Source organism: Bolinopsis microptera, chromosome 6 (genome assembly GCF_026151205.1).
Source record: "Bolinopsis microptera isolate Bmic1 chromosome 6, MBARI_Bmic_1.0, whole genome shotgun sequence".
Lineage (NCBI taxonomy): Eukaryota > Metazoa > Ctenophora > Tentaculata > Lobata > Bolinopsidae > Bolinopsis > Bolinopsis microptera.
Window position 1 is genome coordinate 2840883 of NC_087077.1, and position 23303 is coordinate 2864185.

Below are 23303 nucleotides of genomic sequence, written 5' to 3' on the forward strand. Positions count from 1 at the left end.
GGGAGCCCTATCCTTCTCAACAGACTACCAAACTCTCAGTCGTACGCGAGAGAGAAAACTGCTGAGCATATTTATCTTTTATATTTATGTGCAAATATTTCGCCACATTTTATACGTTGTCGTATAAGAGCAATAAAAGACTGCCTGAGATATTTTTAAAATATAGAGCTATTATGGCCACGTCGTTTACGGTTGTAGTACCATAACATTGTCTAACTTCGTGTTATAACAGACCAAGTTTCGATTTTATACAGGATCTCAAGTAGATACTGAGAACATGTTATATACGCGGTACCCAGAGAAATGCTGGGTTGGGTACCCAGGACTGGGTCCTGGTGTTTGGGTGCCGTTTGTCTGCTAAACTGTCCGTGACACTCTGTCCCTTACTCTCATCCCCGACATATACCCTCAGTTTAACACAAGGACGGCTCTAGAGAGAGAGAGTGGACCCTGGCCTTCTATAACGTATATTATTTAACTGTCCGATAGTGTTAATTCTTTTGTTATACCCTGATGGGGTTCCAATACAATTTTCTGCAAATTGAGCTTGATGTCAACGGCCTGTCATACCATCTTCTGTTTAAGCACGCAAATTAAATCAATAATATTTTTCTTTCGCACAACCATTAAACCTTGGTAGCCACGTGGCCAGGTCCTCACGTGCATTTGTTCTGAAATCACGTGACAAAGTGGATAGAATACTCTGGAGTAGGTGCTAATTGCTGATAAAATCCATCCTCACGTGACTAGCCACTAAATCATTTAAACTTGCACTTTTCCGCAGCATTAGTACGTCAAATTATCCTGGTTACCAGTTAGAAGACACCTCATCTGCGCGTGACAACCACGTGGTCGCCCTCATGTTACTACGCAACCAATCGGGCTTCTGTCACGTGGTCCTTTATTTCGTTCTGGAGTGCCCAATCGTAACGCGTTTCAAAATTCATTCGAAAGTAGGATAGGTATTCAAAACACATAACGCATTAGTTCCTCATTTACGGATTATTAATCGTTGCAATTGTTACCGTTAGCTTTAGCCCCGCGAATAACATGACTCTGAAGAATAGTGGTCCCGGCCTGGGACTGACCCTGGCCCGACCCCTTCCCCTCCTCACAAGAACTGGCTCTAACTTCTCCATTGAGAACTTGTTGAATTCTACACTAAAATCAGTGAGTTATACATGTGCTTGTTTTTGTTGCCTCATGTTTTTTCGTGATCACTAGTTCGGTGGTTCGATCTTTATTCTTTAGTGAGGTGTTTAGTGTTTATCTTGATATCAAGAAAATAATTAGGAGTTTCGAAGATATTGTTGAGACATTTTTAATGTTCTTTTTTCTGGTTTAACCGGAAGAAATTGAATTATAGCTATTCAATTTTTAAGTATGATAAGTTTGTAACGCTAAAACTTTTACTTCTTCATCTGTAATTGTAAACATCCCAGTGCATTCGATAAACTACATTTTTTAGGTACAAAACGAATTAGAGGGCTTAACCTTATGCACGCAAAAAACGTCTGATTTTAAACCTGAATAAATGCGTTGCTCGATTACTAATAGTATAATTTGTGACATTCTGGGCGGCCATTTTCTTTGTATTCTAAAATTTATATCTTTCTGTTGGAATACTCCGAAGTAAAATAAGTGTGAGATAAAAAAATGTGACTAGTGTTTTCACGGAATACGTTAAAGATAACAAATAAACTTCCACCCTGTTATAAATATAAAACTAGTTAAAGTGACTGTGATCAATATTCAATACTGAAAGAGTTTGTTTTTTATCGTCTCTTCTCCTCAGAGTCCCTCTCCGACCTCCACGAGTCCTCCCTCTCTCCTCACTCGAACTCCTTCCCCGACATCAAGCTCTCCGCTAGCCCCATCCGGTCTCTCTCCCATGCCCTCTGCTAGCTTTCTCAGGAGTGGCTCACCAGCTGGATTGGGATATGACAGGATACTATCTTCTCCGCAATCCATGGTGTAAGTTTCTTATTTCCACGCTAACTTATTAGCTGGTTCATCTACTGTTCGTGAATAATGTGGTACGGTTTTATTTCCGGATTTATTAATATTTTAGAGTATTTGACAGTATAAAAATTCTATTGAGCTCGTGCATCACTGATAAGGAGGGGAGAAATGTTGTGGCGTGAGACAATGGTTCAATATATTCATCCAATGGCAGTGAACAATAATTTGGATGGTTCCCCCGCGACATATTTGCGAATACATCATACAATGAATATATGTATGATAATACGATATAAATATCGTATAAAAAAACATTAGAAATCGAATTATTGATTTGTCGTGATTTGACAGTATTATTACGTTCCACCCATTATCTGATTTGTCTGTTTTTGTATAATGCGATTTAGATGATGTCTGTCTCCAGGAACCAGCAGAGCGTTATCAGGACTCACAAGTCTGCCCACGACCAGGCCACTTTGGACAGGACCGCTGCTGCCAGGTAATAATCGTAATGTAGATTATTTAGATATTTAAGGAAGTTTAAAGTACAGGTTTGGATGTGTACTAGAAGTAGAAGTAGATGGAGTTGAATACAATTTTATTTAAGAATGTAGCTAAAAGTTTGTTAGTTTTTAAACCTTCTTTTAAATAGCTTTTTTATTAAGCTTTTATTACATTACTCTGCAATTGTTACAGAAATAATACAAATTAAATCGAGCGGCTCAAAAGATTAACGAAATAATTATTCGCCATTCGGTCAACTTAGCTTATATTATATATCTCAGAGATTAATATTAAACTCCAGACGATACTCCACTCCCAGTTATTTTCTGGTCACATTAAAGCTCACTACTGTCGCCTGTTTGAAGACCGAAATAAAATAAGAATATACCTTCCTCTTGTTCAAACTGTTCTGGTACGGTCATCTTCCACATTTATATCTATCCGTGAATGGCTGTGAGTGACTCAAAAGACTCCAAATTTTGGAGTTTTAGAATCCAAAACTACAGAGCTGTGAAAAGGTTGCCACTTCAATAAACCTATCAGTTGCTTTACAGCTGCAAGTTCACCGTCACATGACTTGCTGATGCAGTTTCATGGTCAGAAAGTCGCACGCTGATTTCCCCCTCATGAAGCAAGTGTTAGCTAATATGTTTTAGTGGTTCCTGCTCCTCGCCCATTGGACAGGCTCATTGGGTTGTGTCACTGTAGCCGTAACTAAACGTATTCACCCATCTTCGGTCTCCTAAAAGGCTAAACGACATGAAATGTTGCAGTATTTATTCCTGAACAAGATTTATCTATCAACGTGTTCGATTGAGAGGCGTGTTCAGCAATTTACATATAATCCGAACCCCGTTTGATATTTAATAATAATTGTTGTTCATCTAAAGTTCAAATGAAGATCATCCAGCCTGCGAAGAATTTCTCGTATTGTCCATTTAGCGTGCCCTTAATAACGTTATTTATTTATCTGAAGTCCGGTTCATCTGTCGCCACATTTTTGTTGAAAATTTACAAAATGAATCCTTCTCATCGAAACAGCTCTTTCACAGCAATGTCGTGACAATAGTTTCACTTGCCTCGCTATAAGTTGTCATCAACATGTAAAGAAGGTCCTGAAGTGGACGACCTTAGAGAACGGCTCTCTCGTGCTAGTTAAATATTATTGATTATTATATCCGTGACGGAAAAACCGGTATCCCAAACAATATGACTAATTAGCAGCCCTCGTTATAATAGCTCTTTGCCATTGCGTACGACTGGTAACAGCCTATATCAATACTTCCTTCAAATGACTTCAGTGTGGGTTATGAAGTCCTGAATTTAGCATCCGATCTGCTCGCAGGGATTAGTTTTTCTACTGGCTTCTCTTCGAGTGAGCTCTCCGTAGGTTTACTCAGGGCTTTACTCTCCGTAGGTTCAACCCTATCCTTCTGATGGGTGACGATGGCATTTTCAGGAGAAGTTTCGTATGAAAATTTTGAGCGGTGCCAGGCGGGTTGGGATGTCGGCTGAGCTATAATAACTATATTTAGTTAATGAAGACCAGTAATAAAGGGGAAACTTGATTTCGCTGATTAACAGCATATTATTGTTGAGTAGCTGGGATACTCCTTTAAGAAATTTCATACGTAGAGAGAAGTTGTGTGTGTAATGGTGAGGGATATCCAGGAATGGCAAAGGTTGCCGACCCTGCTGTGTTAAGGGAATCGTGCCATGAATTAATGTTTCAATGCTGTTTCTGTTACCACCTATCCCGGGCTTTAAAGAGCCTAGCCGTAATTAGAAATTCCCATCTTTAGCTAAGCGTGGGTTACTGGTGACTATCGTTATAAATGTTGGGAACAGCTCTAACGTTTTATTTAACGCTCTCCTGCCTTCACGGTAGGGGTGAAACTCAGATTCGCCATTACAAATTAGACCGTTGAAAACATCAAAGCAGTTCCCAAGGTACACTGACGCTTGGATCCAGCTTCATCGTCCGGTGTCTTTTAAGTTTTAAGTTTAAAATGAAGAAAGGTAACATTCCCTCTTCTTCACGGTTTTCAGTTGGAATTTGGTGAAGTGTTGTTATTTAGGTCACGAACTGTTCAACCTTATAATCACTTCAACAAGACTTGATTTGGTCCTTTTGGCACCCTTGAAATTATTTCAAGGCACCTTTCTACGAAATTTGTCTACAGTGACACACACATTATCTCCAAACCGATAATCTAATTTCTCTTTAAACGTCTGGAAACACTTTCAGAACAATAGCCTAAAACCATTATCCTACAAAAAGATAAATCCCAAGCCATGAATCTCCAAGTATCACGGTAATCAGCAATGATGGGGTAATATTTTGAGGGTTGCCAACCTGTCCACTCCCACTTGTAACACTCAGAGTTAAGGATGGAGCTATATAACTCTACTCTAACTTCCCTCCTCTCTCCCTCTCTTTCTGATCCATATCACTGTACCTCTATCTGTAACTCTCCCTCTCTCTCTCTTTCTCTCTTTCTGTTGACTCACCCCCGGTCACGTTCCTCTTCTCTCTTCTCCGCCACACGTTGTCTGAGGCTGTGGCCCGTGTTCCAAGTCGTCCTAACCTCCGCCAGACACCACGGCACTTACTGACCTAGACATTCTGTTATTGTCAACATGTTATGTAGCGGATCATGTGATAAACCCTGATAATGAATATGTACTTGAAGCTTTTAGCTTATCGTGTTTGTGACAGGGGACTGGTGGGACGGTTCACGGTGTGCTATTAAACATATTGGTAATGGAGAGCACTTGAGAGGGCTCCGGGGAGGGTAGACACCAACAGCTTGCCTCGGAAGAGTTACACCTACAGTATTGTCCTCCTCTCTCTCTCCCTCTCTCTCTCTCTCTCTCTCTCTCTCTCTCTCTCTCTCTCTCTCTCTCTCTCTCTCTCTCTCTCTCTCTCTCTCTCTCTCTCTCTCTCTCTCTCTCTCTCTCTCTCTCTCTCTCTCTCTCTCTCTCTCTCTCTCTCTCTCTCTCTCTCTCTCTCTCTCTTACTCAAGCTACTAGTGTGCATGAAAGAGCTCTACAGGTCAGACACCCGTCGTATTTAACAGCGGTTTGACAGGTCTAAATTGGAGTTAACTGAGAGAGCCTGGCTGTAGCTTTCCCCCGCAGTTGCGTCTCATCACCATAACCCGTAAATATGACTCGAGTTTTTCCTGGCTTCGTCAATTTGCCATATAATGCCGATAATGCTTTACATAAAAAGTCTCTGGATAGGTTCCGATGATGCCGATGCCGTATAAGAGTCGGCACAAATTGAGCTCCATGGAAACAAGACCAGTCTCCATGGTAACAAGAAGGAGTCGAACGTCTAGAGCTATCATTAGAAGCGTCGCCAGGACGATGCTGTTAATCGCTGAAGCCTGGCGGACGCACTGGAGGTTCCTGACTTTATAGGTGCTTCCCCATTTAACGTTCATGGCCGGGGTTGGTGCCCGACAAATTATCAAAACTTTCCGGTAAATTTGAACCCGAGATGTGTGATCACTGGAAATTAGTCGCGTCTCTTCATACTTAGCGGAGTTTTTGGTATCCATCTCCCTCAAAGTTCATTACTATGGTATTCTTGCCATTCTGATTCTGCAATACAAAAGAATTTAGCAAGCTGCCTTTGAGATATACATACCAGGATTCAGTGAACCAAATTAGCCGAACATTTAATCTTTATTGAAACATTCCAGATTAATTTTTATTCAAACCTTACTTGATTGAGTTATAATAAAACTTATCTACAATTAAAAGAACGAGTCGCCAAAAAGCCCTCTAAGAAAAACCTATCGTCGTAATCTTATCCGTCTATTAAGACTCTAGATAAGTTATAAATAGAATATAGGTAGATTACTCCCAGATTTATTATTTTCATGTTAACACAACTCGGTTCTGGCCTCTTAAAATTGTTTAAGGTTAACCTATCAAATCTTCAAATAATCTTTTAAAACATAAAAGAGATACGAAAAGTTGTTTTAGCTGGAGCTTTCAAAATACATGTGTAAATGTGTGAATCGTCTTCAGCTTCAAGTAACCATTTGACTCTAACCAAATTGCTCCTCATGTAACCAAATTGCTCCTCATGTAACCAAATTGCTCCTCATTTAACTGAATTGCTCCTCATTTAACCAAATTGCTCCTCATGTAACCAAATTGCTCCTCATTTAACCAAATTGCTCCTCGTGTAACTGTAACCAAATTGCTCCTCGTGTAACCAAATTGCTCCTCATTTAACCAAATTACTCCTTAAGTAACCAAATTACTCCTCAAGTAACCTAATGATTCTCCAGCTAACCCAGTAACTCCCAGGTTATTAAGCTCAACAGCTGGTCTGGACTGCACGATGCTGAACGTCAAAGACGGAGTTCTTGGCATGTCCTCGCTACCTAGCAACTTGGTTTCCACTCTGAACATGATGCAGCAAACCCCAACATCCTGCAGTGCCTGTGTCTTCAACCCTATTATTGGGAACATCCCCTGCTCCAACCACCTCGAGTAAGTTGTCTTCATCACAAACGGACTCCTGACAAAACTGACAGTTGTCTCGATAAATTCCTCTGTTTTCTATTGATAAAATTGACAGTCGTCTTGATAAAACTGGCAGTAACTTGGTAAAACTGGCACTGAGTCTGGTCTTCTGATAACTGTATATTTGATTTGATTTCCTCTTTCCTAATGTTCCACGTCAATGATAAGATTGTCCAACCGTTCAACACCCTCGTGTGATCGACTCAAATTGACGCCAATAACCGACAACACGGATGGTGATCCTGAAGTTACAGACAAACGTACAGACGATAATTGGAACAGGATTGAGACAAAGTGAAACCACCAGTCACTGGCTCAACCGTCGACAGACTGACAAGTGACAGGACTTACTTACCTCATCATGGCGACGTCCGGCATTACCTGTTAAGTCTGACGCCACAACCTCTTGGTATTTACTGACGATAACCACTATTATAACCCCATCGTCTCCTCTCTCCGTACGTGGAGACCGTCTCCTACCTATCTACCTCTCTCCAGAGGTTGCTAGAGCTTCAGACCCTGACACAGACATCCAGCTATCATCTGATAGAGCACCACAATATCCCGCTGTCTTTACCACAGACTTACTCCACCAGACTATATCCCACTTTGTGCAGCCTCATTGTTGAGATTTGCCAATATAGACGCACAATGAGGACGTATTATTGGTGACAGACAGTATCACCTGTGTGAAGATAGGTTCCTGACAGGAGGGGGGTTGGTACAGATAGCTGACGAAACCTACTATAAACCCTGCTATCAGTGCGTACCTGCATGTGATGGAGGGTGCTGTTCCGATAACAGGGGGAGATCATGTGGCTAATGGCTGGTAGGAGGCTGTTATTATCTGACACTGCACTGACAAAACCATGATCCCAACAATTGACAGGTCCCCCTCTTGACAACCATTTTCCTGGTGATAAAGCTCACAAGTTCTTATCTCTGCCTACTGCTCCAAACTCACTAAAGACTATTCTTACCTAATTCGATTAAATTGTCTTCTTTCTGTCACTTTTACCCCTATTGCTTCCTTTATCTGCATGACTCTCAATTAACCTAGTTCTTATCCTTCTTCTCCTCCCTCCCTCCATTGAACCCTCATACTCCCCTATCTTATCATCCCTCTGACGGCTAATTACATTGAATTCTTTAGAAATTAAGTCAGATTAAAGATGGAAACATTTTGCCTTCTCACTCTCTTTTCCTATCGGCTCTATCCCCCAGTTTTACTCCTCAGTCCTCACTAAACTCACTCTAACCTCTATATCCCTAGTTTTACTCCTCTTTTCTCACTCTAACCCCATTCCTCACTCATTCCTCACCCTCCATCCCCACTAACCTCCCTACTTCTCCAGGCAAATAAAGGAAGCAGCTCTGTCCCGCTACGACATCCTCTCCTCTCAACTCCAACTCGGACTCCTCGCCTCTGGATACCCTGTCCTGCCTATGTCACGTGACTTCTCACTCACAGGTATGTTGCATTATTATTTGAGGCAATTATTTGATAAGCTAATTTACTTATTGGTTCATTTTAAATTGCCCTACTCTAGTGAATCACATTATTGGTCACTGTCATCAAAAGTTGAAAAAAGGGGCTTGTGATGATCTTAAATTGTTCCGTTTGGCATATCTGCCGAATGAGTATGAGTGGCAGGAATGGCCGTACCAGTATCAAAGTGTTATCTCTCCATTTCTCCAAACTTGTTTTGAATCCCGTGGATCAGCTCGGCCCGCCTAATTCAATTTCTAAGCATCATGGTACGCCCCGTCATCTCCAATTGTTACCTCATAAAAACTATTAGGGAAGTAGTGTCCGCATTATCTCTCTTACCGTTCATGCCAGCCTGGCTTATCTTTAGAAGGCGTGAATTGGAGTATTCCCTCTCCCACAACCATGCACCCTTTTAACGGCATACTTTATACTTATTATTTGGTATGGGTGTTATGCGGTAATCTTATTATGCGGTAATCTTATCATCGGAGTATCAGGTGAGTTTTTATCAATTGGAATAAATTTTAAAGTTCATGATGTCATTTTGTTGAAGTTGTGGTTATTCCCAGAAAATGGAAGAAAGAAAAAAAAGACAAGGACGACGTTTAGCAGGGCTCAAGTGTTCGGTCTGGAACGAAAATTCGCTACTCAGGTATTTACAGTTTGGTTAATTCTATTGTAAGGTCATTATTTAGAATTGATGGCTTCCAGCTATTGGATGGGCTATTATGTTGAGATTCCACACCTCAATAGCGGATAAAACATTTTGTCTTTCAATTGCGGCTTGAAAAAGATTAATGAACCATTCCTATAACTGCTCAAGAATTTGTTAATTGGCTAAATTTTACGGACTCCTTTGCAGCTAATTTATATCAGAGATTCTCAGTGGTTGCATTAATTGCCATTGCAGTTTTGCTCTATCGCTTAAAACATTTGATATTGATTTATTAAATTCCATACAATCTCGAGTGCAAGCCAATGGATAGGCAAACAGTTTAAGGAGGAGTTGAAAATGTTATAACACTTAATTGGCACTTGTAGTTGTACGCCGGATTTTAAAAAGCAAATCGTATCTCGAACTAACTTATTAATAGGCCTTTACCAGTGAGGAATGAAGCTGGAATGTCATTATATTTACATAATAGCCCTGTTAACAAGACTATTAACTGACTGTTTAATCAATGAAGTCATGACTGAGGAGGTCTGAAAATAACACGTCACTTGGACCAGCCCTGTCAAATCAAATGTTTAATGTCAGGCCGTCCTGGGCTAATTGCAGGTGCACTTACGTAATGGTAAAAAGGAAGTTGAAAAAGTTGACGTAAGGATATGTAGCTGTGGGAAGTTTCAAGTATTCTGTTTGCATAGAACAACGGTTAGGGCTAGATATAACCGTTTAACTAGACCTTGGTTTAACAAGACGGGGACTGGCTCTGTCATATTCAGGGTGTCACTTCTTCCTCCCATCCCAGTATTACGGGAAAATTAAAAGCCCATTCATGGTTAATTTTGGGAATTTTATCCAAGGCTGCCTAATCTTCACACCCACTTTTTCAGAAGTACCTGAGCACGCACGACCGGATCCTCCTGGCAGCTGCTCTACAGATGACCGAATGCCAAGTTAAAATCTGGTTCCAGAATCGAAGGTAAGAAATATTTAAAAAAGGATAATTGTTCGTCACTGTTGTTTCTTTCTATGATTTTCCTATATTGCGCATTTTCCAAATATCCAGCTGCCAGGACTCGCATACTTGCTACGTGTTAAACATGTGTTAAGTTAAAATTTCTGTACCTGTTCGCCAAGACTTAAATCGTCTATAGATGTTTATTACTTATCGCCTGTTACCCCTAGCTTACAAGTTTTACATCAGCTTATTAAACATGGGACACCTATGGTTTACGTTAGGTCACCCCATAACTTAGCAGACCATATGCCAATCGCCCTATATCGGGGTTGTGCAATGTGTAGCTTACTTTTTAGAGTTTTCTCTAACTTGTTGGTCTGAATTTTTGTGCCACTCAATACTAGGTGAGCTTCAATTGGCGGGATATTAGGGTCAGATTTATAACAGGCCGTGCAGAGTGTCCCGTGGGTGGCCACACATGATCGGTCATTGCCCATCCCCCCTTATTCATAACTTGAAAGTTATTCCCCTCGGCTGCAATGATTGGCCTACCTATCACATGATCCCTCATGACCCCACAGAATGCCACCACTTGCCACTATCGGACAAACTTTTCCATTACCACAGACTCCGATCAATAAGGAACATTGTAAGCTGTTGACACTGACAAGTGATCTTAATTGTTCGCGACCTATCCAAAAACGTTTAATTCGCTGTCCTGACAAACTCTTCTAGGGCTTGATAAACCTGTTAACTTGTTAAAGAGCTGGGCTCGCAAATTAGCGGGTGCCATATTGACAACAATAAAATGGAGGTGAAATACCTAAGTGGGTAATATCGCCAATAACACCTGGCTTAATGTTAACCAATAGTTTGTGAGGGGAAGTGAAGGGGAATAGGTCTACGTGTCCAATAAGGTCGAAGCTGTTTTGTAGCATCGGATAAAATGTTAAACCATTTGTTTCGTGAAGGAATTTCTTCTCGTTCTAAACTAAATTGTGGGATTATAATGTCGCACTCTCTGATATGCACGTGAGAGCTATTAGAGAAATACTTTTATCGTACCTGGTGCGGTTATTTTTTAAATGCATGAATTTAGTGGAAGTACGTTTTGCATTAACTTTCTCGATAATTTCGATTTAATTTACGCTACTTATTCCAGAGCAGTAGAGGATGAAATTCCGAATTAAACCTGACATTTCCGGAATTAACTTCCAATTACGTCCTCATTATATTTGATGATTTACCAGCCGAACGAGGGAGGTCGTTGAAAAGTGGAGCTTTCATTTTACTCTCCAGTTTCACATAGTCGCGGTAGTAACGGTAATGAACCGTTAACTACCACCACATGACGTCACCTTATGACTCGCCCAGACCTTATCGCGTCGTCATGGTCACGGGACGCGATCCCGTGATCACCATGCCATCACGTGATACCTCGAGGAGGTTCTATTAACAACGTAATAACGACAGTATAACGCTAAGTAGGTGGTGAAAGCGAACAATTTTCACGTCCTATCTCGTAACTAGGACGGTTCGATCCGACCAAATGTGCTTCTCGCCAATGAATAAATATTCTAGGTTATCCTAAGCTGGAAGGCAATTAGATGGGGGTAGACTAGCCCAGAACCGGACATAGGAAGAACGCGGAAGTACACGTGACCTCGAATAGTTACCTGGTCACGACTGTAACCTGCTCTTTGACTCGGTGGGAGATATCCCTGGGCTAAGCTGCTCCCTAAGGTACCGGGGTGCAGATGGTGGGGATATTGCGGGTCACGTTATAAGTCACGTGATACCTGACATCACCACTTTTGTAGCTCTTCTTCAGAGGGGATCCTGCGCCTTCCTCCTATTTCTCCTCCTCCCTCCTCCTCCCTCCTCCGTGCTAGGAGATGAAGTGCACATTGTCACCGATAACACTGAGTAGTTCGTGAACGCACGTGCACTGAACAAGAATACCGGTGATACTTTCTAAGGTGCACGTCACGTGATATGTGCACGTGGTGCAGATTCTTGATCTGTTGCCTCGCAACGAGCAGCACAGAGTTGTTATCCAACTTCTCATCAATAATCTTTGTAAATCTGAGATAATTAACAGCTACTCAGGATACTCAGCCAGAAGCCTTATTTTTCAAAAGATTTTTTGTAGCCATTGTCTCCCTACGAGCCCTAATTTCGCACCATCTCCACTTATCAGCATTTCATCTGCAGATAAGGTGGGTTGAAAATGTGAAGTCATATAAATCTCTCAGATTTATGGGTTCTCAATGCCGTACGGATGAATTAAATTTAAGTTGAGAGAATTTTACGGGACATAAAATAATGAATTATCACTCGTTGTGGGGGCAATTCTTATTAGTTTGATAGACGATCATTTAAAGTGTTAGATATGTGGTATGGTACACAGTGGTACAAAAAGATGACATGTTTTCCTCCGAGAGACAATACAATTACTGCCCAGATAGGACGGGAACTTGTTTTTCTGTATTGTTCAAGAAGGAGCGAGGGTTTAGTGTAATTAACCAGACGAAACTTTGTGTCTCACTGTCTCAACCCCCCTCTCTTGCTCCAACGTGTTCGACTGCAGTAGATTTGCTAATGAATTTCCCAAACAAGTTTAATGGATAAAGGACCCATCTAATCTGCGGATTAAATTGAGGAAGCAGTTATAAAGGTGTTGCCATGGTGTTGCCATGGCTGATGGCGTGTCACGTGATGGCCATTGTTTTAGCACGTGCTACATCTCTCTCGGCACAAGCCCTCACTTGTCAGTTTTCAAGCTTTAATCAGATTAAATGGTTCTAACATACGTGCGAATTTCGGTTAATTCGGTCAATAAATTGAGGAGTATTAATGCAATTCAATTAGAGAGTTAATGCAACAATCAATTAATTTCCGCGGCTGTTTCTCCGCCATGCTGCTAGTGGGAGGGTGCTAGTGCACACCCTGCTGGCTTTTTCCTTACTACCGTTGTTTCCATGGGAATAATCGGCTCTCAAACAGAACCGTGATAATTACTTTTTATCTGTTAAATTGAAAGGAAATTGGTAAGAAATAGTAGTGTGGCAAAAAATTAAACTGCCAATTTTGAATTTTCCATCGAGCTTGAATTACCAGCAAAACGGTCATTTTAGCTTTTTAATGTCTCATTTTATAAAATAACATTAAGCGTGCACGAAATATTGATAAAACTGAAATTGTGAGTCCTCCTTCAAATTATGGAAAAAGGGTTTCTTTAGTAAGTAGTAACCCAGGAGTCTATTTCACTTGTGGACAGAAACGTTTACCAGACGGTGCATGTATGAAGTGTTTGAATTGGGCATAGGCCATAGACCAGACAGCGAAATGGATCAGTCCAGCCAATTTTTTATCTTCCTGTTTTAAGAAACTTAACTGTTTGATATATCGGAATGATTGAAAACTTTTGCTTTCAGAACCAAGTGGAGACGTGAGAAAGCCATGATGAAGCAGGGAAACAGGAACAATCTTTTGATGTCATGTGATAGTGATCACATGATCTAGCAAACCTGACGATGTGATCCAGTTTAACTGTCGACAAAATGACGTCCAGCTCTCCAGTGAAGATATTCTCCGGCCCAAAGTATAAGTATCCTGTACTTGGATCTAGGAAATGTGATTACCGACGATATGAATCGTCAGCCACAAACTGAAGTACCCGATTTGAGATGCGTTATCTGAAACCGATGAATTTATTTGATGTTTGATATTTGATAAGTTTTAAGAATTTATTAACTGTATGTTCTTTTTTGATGATTTTTTGGAATGATTGTTGGTATTATGATAAGCGGTGGAGCGCCGTACTGACTTTCTTTCGTACATTTCTTAGCCTGAGGCCTTTTTATATTCAATACAGTTAAATCATGAAGTATATTCATGGACTGTAGATCATATTGAAACGGAGATCTGCAATAATATATTTTGTTAGAGTTCGATAGTACATTCGAACATCTTCCGTAAATCTAATTCACTAGTTCTTCTTGTTCTTTTTCTACTTAATTTTGTTAAATGTTAGTTTTTTTGTTAATCAAGATTAAACTATGTAGTTTGTACATTTATACGTTTGTTGTATTTTATCTCTTCTTAGATATATATACTTAATTTACCGTTACATACAATTTGAATAAGTAGTTTTATTTTCTTGGGGCACATATTGATATTCTACATCGTAAAATACGCATATTCGATTTTAATAATTACTGTAATAATATTATCATGAAGACTTTATACCACAGAGGTCAGACACTTGAAACAGGCGTATAAACGAATATTTTCATGGAATAGTCAAGAATAGAACATAATATAACCAAACAATGGTTTGTATTGTACCCGATGATTGGTGTTGTTGTATCTAGTTGACTAGTTGACTATGCAATGACACTATTTGTAATATTTCTCTGTCCACCTATTTGGAGTGTTTCACTGCTTGTCAGTTGAGCACTTTTTAGAGAACCAAGCAAACTAATTATAGGTAGTCACAACCCCACACGTCAAGCTTAAGAAAATGTCCAAAATTCTTGTAGCTGTTACATTTTCAGAGGGGGAAATCCGTTATTTAGTCTCTTTACGTAAGGTTAAAAAAGTTTAAATCAGCTCTAAATTGTCAGACTCAGTCGTGTCCTCCCGCCGATTGGTCCAAATTTCGTCAATTTGTTTGTCGCGCCTTACGTCTAGGGTCAAGCAGTTTTACAATAGATACGCCCATCAACCACTAATCAAGATACTTATCTAGATTACTGGGTAAAATATCTTTTAAGGTATCAGAATAGCACTGTTCCATTTTGTTACGATTACTCAAATGCCTCACTTAAGCGGTCTGACGTGGTAACTAATATGTCTTTTTCAGCTATCTTATGTGCTGTGAGACAGGGTATTGTGGGTTACATATTGTACCTGCAGTTATCTGGTTATTATTATAGTATTGGTATATTACAGAACACCAGCAAACCATTGTTGAGTTTAATTAAAAAGTACCCGCAAATAATATGTAATGTTTGGATCACTTGACACATTTAAACATTATTTTTAATTTTACGGTACGTCCTTCCAGTGTGATCCCATCACACAGAATTGGCGGTAATTAATCGTGAAGAATTTGAATATTCAAACATACCCTCCAGTTTTTCTACCCAGCAAAAGATATCACAGCAAACCGCGGTATGGTACAGGGGACGGAACTTTCTTTTTTATTGTAAAAAGTTAAAAGAAGGCCTACCTTACGAAGTAGGCCTTCTATTGCTTATTAAAAATAAGCAAGCTCTGTCAATACTATTATATTGGCCACGGCAGAGAAATTTCGGGAGCAGTGAAAGATAACAAACACTGTCGGTCTTTTATACCCTCTGAAGGATTATAAGTTAAGTTGAGGCTGATAAATTTCATGAAAGGCTCCGAAGAAATTGTTTACAAGATGAAACAGCTGATCACAAACGATCTTTGTATTTAATTTTCTCAAATATTAGGTTTCATTTTTGTAAAATAAGAAGATGAAAAAATCCCCAAATACCATGATTTAATTTGGGGTACGAAATGTGGCGGTTTTCGGTAACAATTCCCATTTTTTCGATCCCAAATGATTTAGGTCACCGGAATTATGTCGAACATAAATAAGGTAACTTTAAAAGTAGACATTTACTATATTGCCATCAGCCGACTCCAAATCAGAAAGAATTCAGAATTGGCCCAATTTTTATTCCCAACATAACATTGACAGGAATTCATTTTCACTAAGACCCCAATTTTCACTAAGACTCCACCTTTCACTCAAGACTCCACTTTTCACTAATACTCCACTTTTCACTAAGACCCCACTTTTCACTAAGACCCCACTTTTCACTAAGACCCCACTTTTCACTCAAACTCCACTTTTTACTCAGAATCCACTTTTCACTAAGACCCCACTTTTCACAAAGACCCCACTTTTCACTAAATCTCCACTTTTCAGTAAGACTCCACTTTTCACTAAAACCCTATTTCTTAGCACCACATCTAATTTGAGGCGGTACCTTTTTCTCAACCAAATCTTTGTTCGTTGTTGAGTAACAGTTCAATTATGCAAATTTTATAATACTAAAAACTTAATACCATAAACTTAATGCTATAAACTTAATACCATAAACTCTATACTATGTATAGAGTGCACATTTTATTTGTTGGTAAGAGACAAATTCATTCAAACAATATACACAAATGAATTCAGCAATGGTATTGTTTAACTACACTTACAGTAAAACCCACATTAACTGCGCCCCGATATATAAATTATAATACTGCAAACCCTGATTTATATTTTACCCAAATAATTTTCCTTTCCCCAAATAAAATAGGACTTAACATTAACAATTAGCAGACATAAATATAATGTATGCCGACCATATTTTTAGAAATAACCATTTTTATGCTAAACCCCAGCTCCCCTGCTACTATTTCACCCACAGCGACTAATAGCCGGCAAGATGATAGTGGAAACAACACAGGGCGGAGTGTTACACACGACCAACAGTGTGATAAGTGTAAAAGGTGGTTTAAGCACGTGAAGAAACACGCGAGATTTTGTAAGCAGACACCGGACAAGAGCCTGGAAGAGGATGCCGTAGGCATTATCGGTCAGGAAGGAGTTAACACGGAGACGGAACCCAGCCTGGACACAAACCACAGTGCAAAATGGAGGACGTCTACGTCTGCAAACTTTAGATCTCACGCAGATCCACCAGAACCGGTAGTTATTAAAACTCGATTAAAACTACCTAAGGCCAATGCATATTAGGTGGGACAAGATTGATCAAGACCTCGGTCTAATTGGTCTCCAGTTCACTACACACAGCGACCCTATTAAGGGTTTGGAGTTACGTGAGAACACCACCTATGATTACCTCGAGTTGATATGCGAAGTTGGTTCAACAAACATTATACCATCGAAGAAAAAACCGAGACTTGATGCTGAGTGCAGACAGTTGAGGGAAATGAAGAAAGAGAGTAGGAAGGAATGGAAGAGAGTATGTGACTCGAATGATGGACTTGGAGTGGTGGCAGTTCAAGTAAATAAATCGCTCGCCCCAATTTTTAGAAAAATCCTTGTGAAAGGGCCCTTATGGGGCTCTTACTAATTCGCTCGCCCAAAAATTTCACGTGACTTTGGTTTTTATGGTTTTGCAGCCGTACAAAACGGTTTTATATAAACCATAATCCCAACCCTAACCCTAACCATAACCCCGAAGCTAACCATAACCCTTACCACAACCCTAACCCTAACCCGAGCCATAAACAATCGAATTCGTGTTTTACTAGCCTGTCACGTGACCAAAGCGGTTTTTTGCCCATAACTCTCCAAGTAAGCATTTTTACCCTACGTCATGGGGGGTGATTCGGAATCAGCGTCCAAAAATACATCGATTCCGACCCATTTTATACCCAAAGGGCCTTTTCACAAGAATTTTCTTAAAATTTGGGCGAGCGATTTAGTAGGAGCGCCCTTATGGTGTGAAAATTATCATAATCACTGTATTTTCGGACGTTGACTCCAAATCTAGGCAGTGCGCCATCGACAATAAGACGCGCGCGCTGACCATTGAATGGTTTTTTAGCTCTTATTTCGGCCAGCACATTATTTTGGAAACAATCGAAAAGTTATATTATAATACTTCCCATATAACAATTTTGTTGAAATTTGGTCAGCTTACGTAAACACTTATGTTCTACTGAACCTAATTTAGTTTAAGCAATTTCGATGGTCAAAATTTGAGTTATCAACGAATTTATACCTTTTTTGTCATTTTTAGACCTCTTAATCAAGGCCAATCCCTCCCAACTAAATTAGGTTCGGTAGTTAAGTATGATTGGAAGGTTCTGACAAATTTTCAGCATGATTCATGTTCAGGAACCGAAGATATGACAGAATAATACGACAAAAATCAACGAATTTCGTCAAATTACGCGACTTTTACACCTAATTTTGCTCCAAAAGCCGCGCACCATCAAATATGGCACCTAGGAGAAACTCACTGATCATTCCAAAAAGGTATAATAAATTTGGTACTGTGAAAATTCTCACAGTCTCTAGAAAACGATGGTACAAAATTTTGAAAATCCGAGCAAGTTTATTTTTATCGTGCACCGCCTACCAAATCACCCCCATGAGTCATGACGTAGGGTAAAAATGCTTCTCTGGAAAGTTATGGGCAAAAAACTGTTAAGGTCACGTGACACGCTAGTTAAACACGAATTCGATTGTTTAGGGCTCGGGTTAGGGTTGTGCTTAGGGTTATGGTTATAGCTTCGGGTCATGGTTAAGGTTAGGTGTTAGGGTTATGGTTTATTTAAAACCGTTTTGTTCGGCTGCAAAACCATTAAAACGTAAGTGACGTGCATGATAATTTTTGGGCGAGCGAATTAGTAAAAGCCGTATTTATTGATTATTGATTATGTAATGTGTGAGGGATCCCTGTGGCTGTTTTCCGCCCCACAGAGAATGTTTTCCACCGGCATTTTGTCGAGCTGAATCTCCTGCACCCTGCAATATCCTCGATTTGCTTGAGTCTTAAAAATGGCGAGCTGGAGGCCAGATTAACAGGTTTTAATTCGACAATTCACAGCTAGTTCAGATAGTGAGCTATGTCCAATTTAAGGAGGATCTGGAGGAGTCATTCTAGAGCCTATAAAATAATTTCCATCGGTATTTTGGTAAGCTGGACCTCATGCACCTTCGGAATATCCTCGCTGGAGGCCAAGCTAAAGGACTGGGCAGGTTTCAATCAAACCGTATCAGATATACAGTATTTCTGAAACGTTGTGATTTCGTGAGGCATGCGCTGTCATTTTGTGAGGCATATCTGGTTTCCTGGAGTTAAATCCTTAACATGAGTATCTTTTTTGGGTAACATTTATTCGGTTAGGGAACCTGAGCTATGATATGGTTTATGTGGACTGTTATTTTGTGAGGCATCCACTCGTATTAGGACTAAGCGTTTGAACTACTTGAATTTAAGGATGACGAGTTTGAGGTACAACTAAAAGGCGGGATTTTTTGACAAATTTTGGAATCAAAACTACATAAACCAAGTTTAAAATATCAAATATAAATATCGATGTCTGATAAAATCACTTTAAAGGTCCTGTGAGGAATAAGTTCACGACAAGAGTTTGTAAATCTTCCTTTATCCGAGTCACTGAGAAGAAGAACACTTGTTGTATTGACAGCTTGAAGAATACCAATCTCAGTAGACCATCTAATTCTATACTATTATCATATTCATATCCAATAACATCCTTACAACCAGCAGCATCTTAACAAGTTTAATGTTCTCTAGACTGGAACTGGATCTTAAAATCCGGGCCAGGAATAGACGTCAAGTCAGTCAAATCTCTTCTCAGATCCACCCCTAACTGCTGAGTTGTGGTGACCTTTAAAGTTGTAGATCACAGCTGCCACCAATATTCTGGACTCCAAAGAAGCAAATCTCTGTCCAATACAGTTCCTTGGCCCGGCAGAGAAGGGTACAAATGCGTAAGGGTTTCTCCCGCGGCTGTTCTCAGTAGAAAACCGCTCAGGGTCGAACTTTTCAGGTTCAGGCCAGAACTCAGGGTCTCTGTGGAGCCAATAGAGCATAATATCCACATCAGTGCCAGGCGGTATTGTCAAGCCGTCAACAGTCAAGGTCTCAGTGAGCTTTCTTGCAACGAAGGTAATGGGTGGTTGAATCCTCAAGCTTTCTTTAACCACCATATTCAAATAAACCAGACTCGTTACTTCAAGGGCACTAAACGGTCTTCCAGCTAGTTTTTCGTCTATTTCTTCATAAAGACGCTGCTGCACCTCTGGATTCTTGCACAAGTAGTATAAAGTCCAGCTGACTGAAGCAGTGGTTGTTTCGTGTCCTGCCAAAAGGATTGCGTTACTTTCCCCCAATATCTGCTCATCAGTCAGGTTTCCCTCTAGTGCTTGCAATTCGACCATGTGATCTAAAAATGACTTTCTGCCGTTGTAAAGTCGGGTTTCCCCCGAAGCGAGCTCTTTCTTCCGATCCCTCACAAGTATCATCAACATAGCATTTAGGTCGTTTATAGCTTGAGCTTCAAGCTTTCCATTCGACGTCACGTTGTAGTAGTACCATTGGGAACAACTGCTCAGAAAATCCATAACATTTCTACTCCATAAGTAATGGAGTACTTTGCTAGTAGCATCCAGATACGGTTTCGATTCGTTTAGCGATTTGAAGGAGGTGCCAAACGATGTTTCAATTATTGTGTGAAGAGTTACATCAAGAATATGCTGCACCACCGGCCGAGTAGGATCCTGCTTGATGGCCTGGACAAGCAATTGGGAGTCTTCCTTCATTATGGTATCGAAATTCTCCATAACAGCGAAGTGAAATGCTGGGGTAAGTTGTTTTCTTCGAGTATGCCAAGCTTTGTGGGGCAAAATGAGGACACTGTCCTTTAACCACCTGAAAGTATGCAGCAACTGTTTATTAATTGTAGAAATAAAAAACTAAATTTGAACATAACGTGTTTTTAAATATGGGTCAATATATTTTAGGAAGTAGTCAATGTTTATCGGTGAAAATTCAAAATTTGAATACGAAAACTAGATAAATTTACCTTGTGAATTCGTTGTATTGATATGATTTATCTACGTTTGTCCTTGACTTAAAAAGTATTTCTGCGGTCTTAACACTTGATAGAGTTATTTCAGAAGCAAACCACATTTTCAAATGCCCAATCGCACCTAAGGAAACTATGGTTAGTATATGGGGGGGGGGGGGGGATAATTAGTTTTCAGCTCACATCAGATTATTTCTGGTTCTTCTGCCTAAGTCATTCAAGAGAAGACTCGTCGACTAGAGGGGAATAAAGTGACACGTGGTGCATCACAATTCACATGATATGTATAATGTATGTACAATGTAAAATGTATCTACACTGTATAATAAATTGTATAATAAATTGTCTAGTAAAGTTACTAATATCAAATATGTTTGCAGATCAGGGCCAGTCGACTCGACCAATAAAATGTTAATTGAATAGTTTTAATAGATAACATCACAATTATAATCTGTGTGCCCCTCGGGGATGAATATTTAACTTATTTCAATTATATATTACTTTTGAGTAAACATTGGCTGGTACTACGGACCAGTCCCCCAATCAATCGTCTATGGATGCCAATTGCCAGCCCTAATTTTACATGCAATCGTGCAAAGCTTAAAATTAGCTGCAGGCAATACTTGGTAACAGTTTGTGTTGCTATGTTTATAATGTTTGTAATGTTATGTTATGTTTACTTTACTCACTTCCAACGAATTTGGGATCAGAGAGATTGATAAAGAGTTCGTCGTACTTGTATTTATCAGCAGCTGTAATTCCGTTAAAAAGGTGAACATGCCCGTAGAAAGATTTAGATCCAGGGGTGAGAGGAATTCTGATTTGAGGGCCCGAGAATAGTTTCCACGTCAGGAAAAGGATGACAGCAACTGCCACCACTCCAAGTCCAATTAACATTTTTGTTATCAGCTACAGAAATGATTACGAGTTATCAAAAACATAAGTTAACATTTAACAATAATATCAAAGATTTTATTTTCGGTATGGTACCGGGATTTTGTCTGCAGTCGACCCAGCCTACAGATCATTATTAAATCCAATAATCTTATATGTCTTCAACATAATAAATTTTATGTTCTCATTTTTATACTATATCAATACTCAACTGTACAATTATGGGAGAATGAAACAGTGCAATTTTATGAAGGACACGATGAATATCGCAACCGCGTTAAATCATGTCCACAAAAAGGCAACGATTAAAGATTTGAGGGAGCAGAAATGATCAACATTAATACAACTTATGATAAACAGTGACTGACCATAACTAGGAAGTTTGAATTGTCAAATAATTAACACTAATAGTATTTTAGAAAACCTCAACCTACAAACTCATCATCGCAACGAGGGCAAAGATGTGCAATACATTCACTTCCTATCTGGATATTTTCAGAAATTACGGTCACGTACTCGATAGTTCGACACGTACTGTTGTTCGACAAAAGAACTGCAACTGGGTGAAAGGGATATTTTTAAATTTAGATTAGCTTTCAATTAAGTTTTTTCATTGAGCAATCTTGAGTCACATATGAAATTTGATAACGTTCAGTTTTTCGATTATGCAAGACCATCTTCGATCAAACAAAATATTCAAGTGGTCCCCATTGATCCAGTTACCAGTAATCTAGTTTGGCGGATCATCAAATACGACACATTTAATATTAACATAATATCTTTGAATTAAGATTTGCACTTTGTTTATCTTGGTGCCAACATCAGTGGGGATGGTACCATTGACCGAGATCTTGACATCAGGATCCAGCGTGCTAATGGTGCGTTCCATCAGCTTTGGAAGATATGGAACAGTAGAACTATAATAACGCCCACCAAGATCCGTATCTACAAGGCTGCTGTTATTACTGTTCTGTTATATGGAGCTGAAGTGTGGAACACAACAAAGAAGCAGATGAAACGGTTCGAGGTCTTCCATCTGACCTCCCTGAGAAGAATCTTGAAGATAAAGTGGTTCTTCTATGTCTCCAATAAAGAAGTTCTCAGGCGTGCTGGAATAAAGTCTATTGAAACTTTCATCGGTTCGGCTAGACTAAGGTGGTACGGACATGTTGTCAGAATGCCAGAGACACGGTTTCCCAATTTTCTACTGGATTGGAAACCAAACTATGGAAATAGATTGAGAGGACGACCACGCAAAGGCTGGATGGCCTGTGTACTCGAGGATGCGGCTGACTTTACAGGTGTCGATAACATCAGCAGAGACGCAGTAAAACAGTTAGCTCTAAAACGAGTGGAATGTAGGAACATGATACACCGTAGAAGAGATGTGTGTGATGCAGGCCACTCCAACGACTAGGAGGAGACCTCTTCATGTAGCATGTGTATGTACTATGTCTAGACTATCTGTACTGTAGACCCTGGTCATTAGGGGTCGTTCACATAATATTACGTAATCAGCCGCTTATGGTTGATTACGGGGGGGGGGGGGGGGAGGGGGGTTGGTCGTTGATTACGTAATAAACATTTTCTTTTCACCCTCTCGAATAATAACAATTTGAAAATATTTTAATTCAAATTCCACTCAATCTCACTCTGATTAT

At 39.8% G+C, this 23303-nt stretch overlaps 2 protein-coding genes across 2 annotated transcripts; one reads left to right on the plus strand and one right to left on the minus strand.

The window, feature by feature from the left end:
• Positions 1 to 969: 969 nt before the first annotated feature.
• Positions 970 to 14211, plus strand: LOC134816665 (homeobox protein Nkx-6.1-like). The gene is made up of 8 exons (XM_063825618.1): positions 970 to 1170; positions 1796 to 1974; positions 2387 to 2461; positions 6793 to 6978; positions 8367 to 8482; positions 9073 to 9155; positions 10061 to 10149; positions 13566 to 14211. Exons 1-8 carry the CDS (start codon positions 1051 to 1053, stop codon positions 13651 to 13653), a joined length of 936 nt encoding a protein of 311 aa, XP_063681688.1. The 5' UTR covers positions 970 to 1050; the 3' UTR covers positions 13654 to 14211.
• Positions 14212 to 19173: 4962 nt separating this feature from the next.
• On the minus strand, positions 19174 to 21662 carry LOC134816508 (cytochrome P450 4V2-like). Its single transcript, XM_063825377.1, has 3 exons — positions 21438 to 21662; positions 20746 to 20872; positions 19174 to 20591 (listed from the first exon to the last, which is right to left on the minus strand). Exons 1-3 carry the CDS (start codon positions 21643 to 21645, stop codon positions 19499 to 19501), a joined length of 1428 nt encoding a protein of 475 aa, XP_063681447.1. The 5' UTR covers positions 21646 to 21662; the 3' UTR covers positions 19174 to 19498.
• Between the last annotated feature and the right edge of the window lie 1641 nt (positions 21663 to 23303).

Coding starts and splice junctions, on each gene's coding strand:
- LOC134816508 (XM_063825377.1), bottom strand. CDS start 21,645: ATGTTAATTGGACTTGGAGTGGTGGCAGTTGCTGTCATCCTTTTCCTG. Junction 20,873..21,437: donor TGATCCCAAATTCGTTGGAA/GTGAGTAAAGTA, acceptor TAGTTTCCTTAG/GTGCGATTGGGCATTTGAAA. Junction 20,592..20,745: donor CAATACAACGAATTCACAAG/GTAAATTTATCT, acceptor GCATACTTTCAG/GTGGTTAAAGGACAGTGTCC.
- LOC134816665 (XM_063825618.1), top strand. CDS start 1,051: ATGACTCTGAAGAATAGTGGTCCCGGCCTGGGACTGACCCTGGCCCGA. Junction 1,171..1,795: donor TGAATTCTACACTAAAATCA/GTGAGTTATACA, acceptor TCTTCTCCTCAG/AGTCCCTCTCCGACCTCCAC. Junction 10,150..13,565: donor ATCTGGTTCCAGAATCGAAG/GTAAGAAATATT, acceptor TTTTGCTTTCAG/AACCAAGTGGAGACGTGAGA.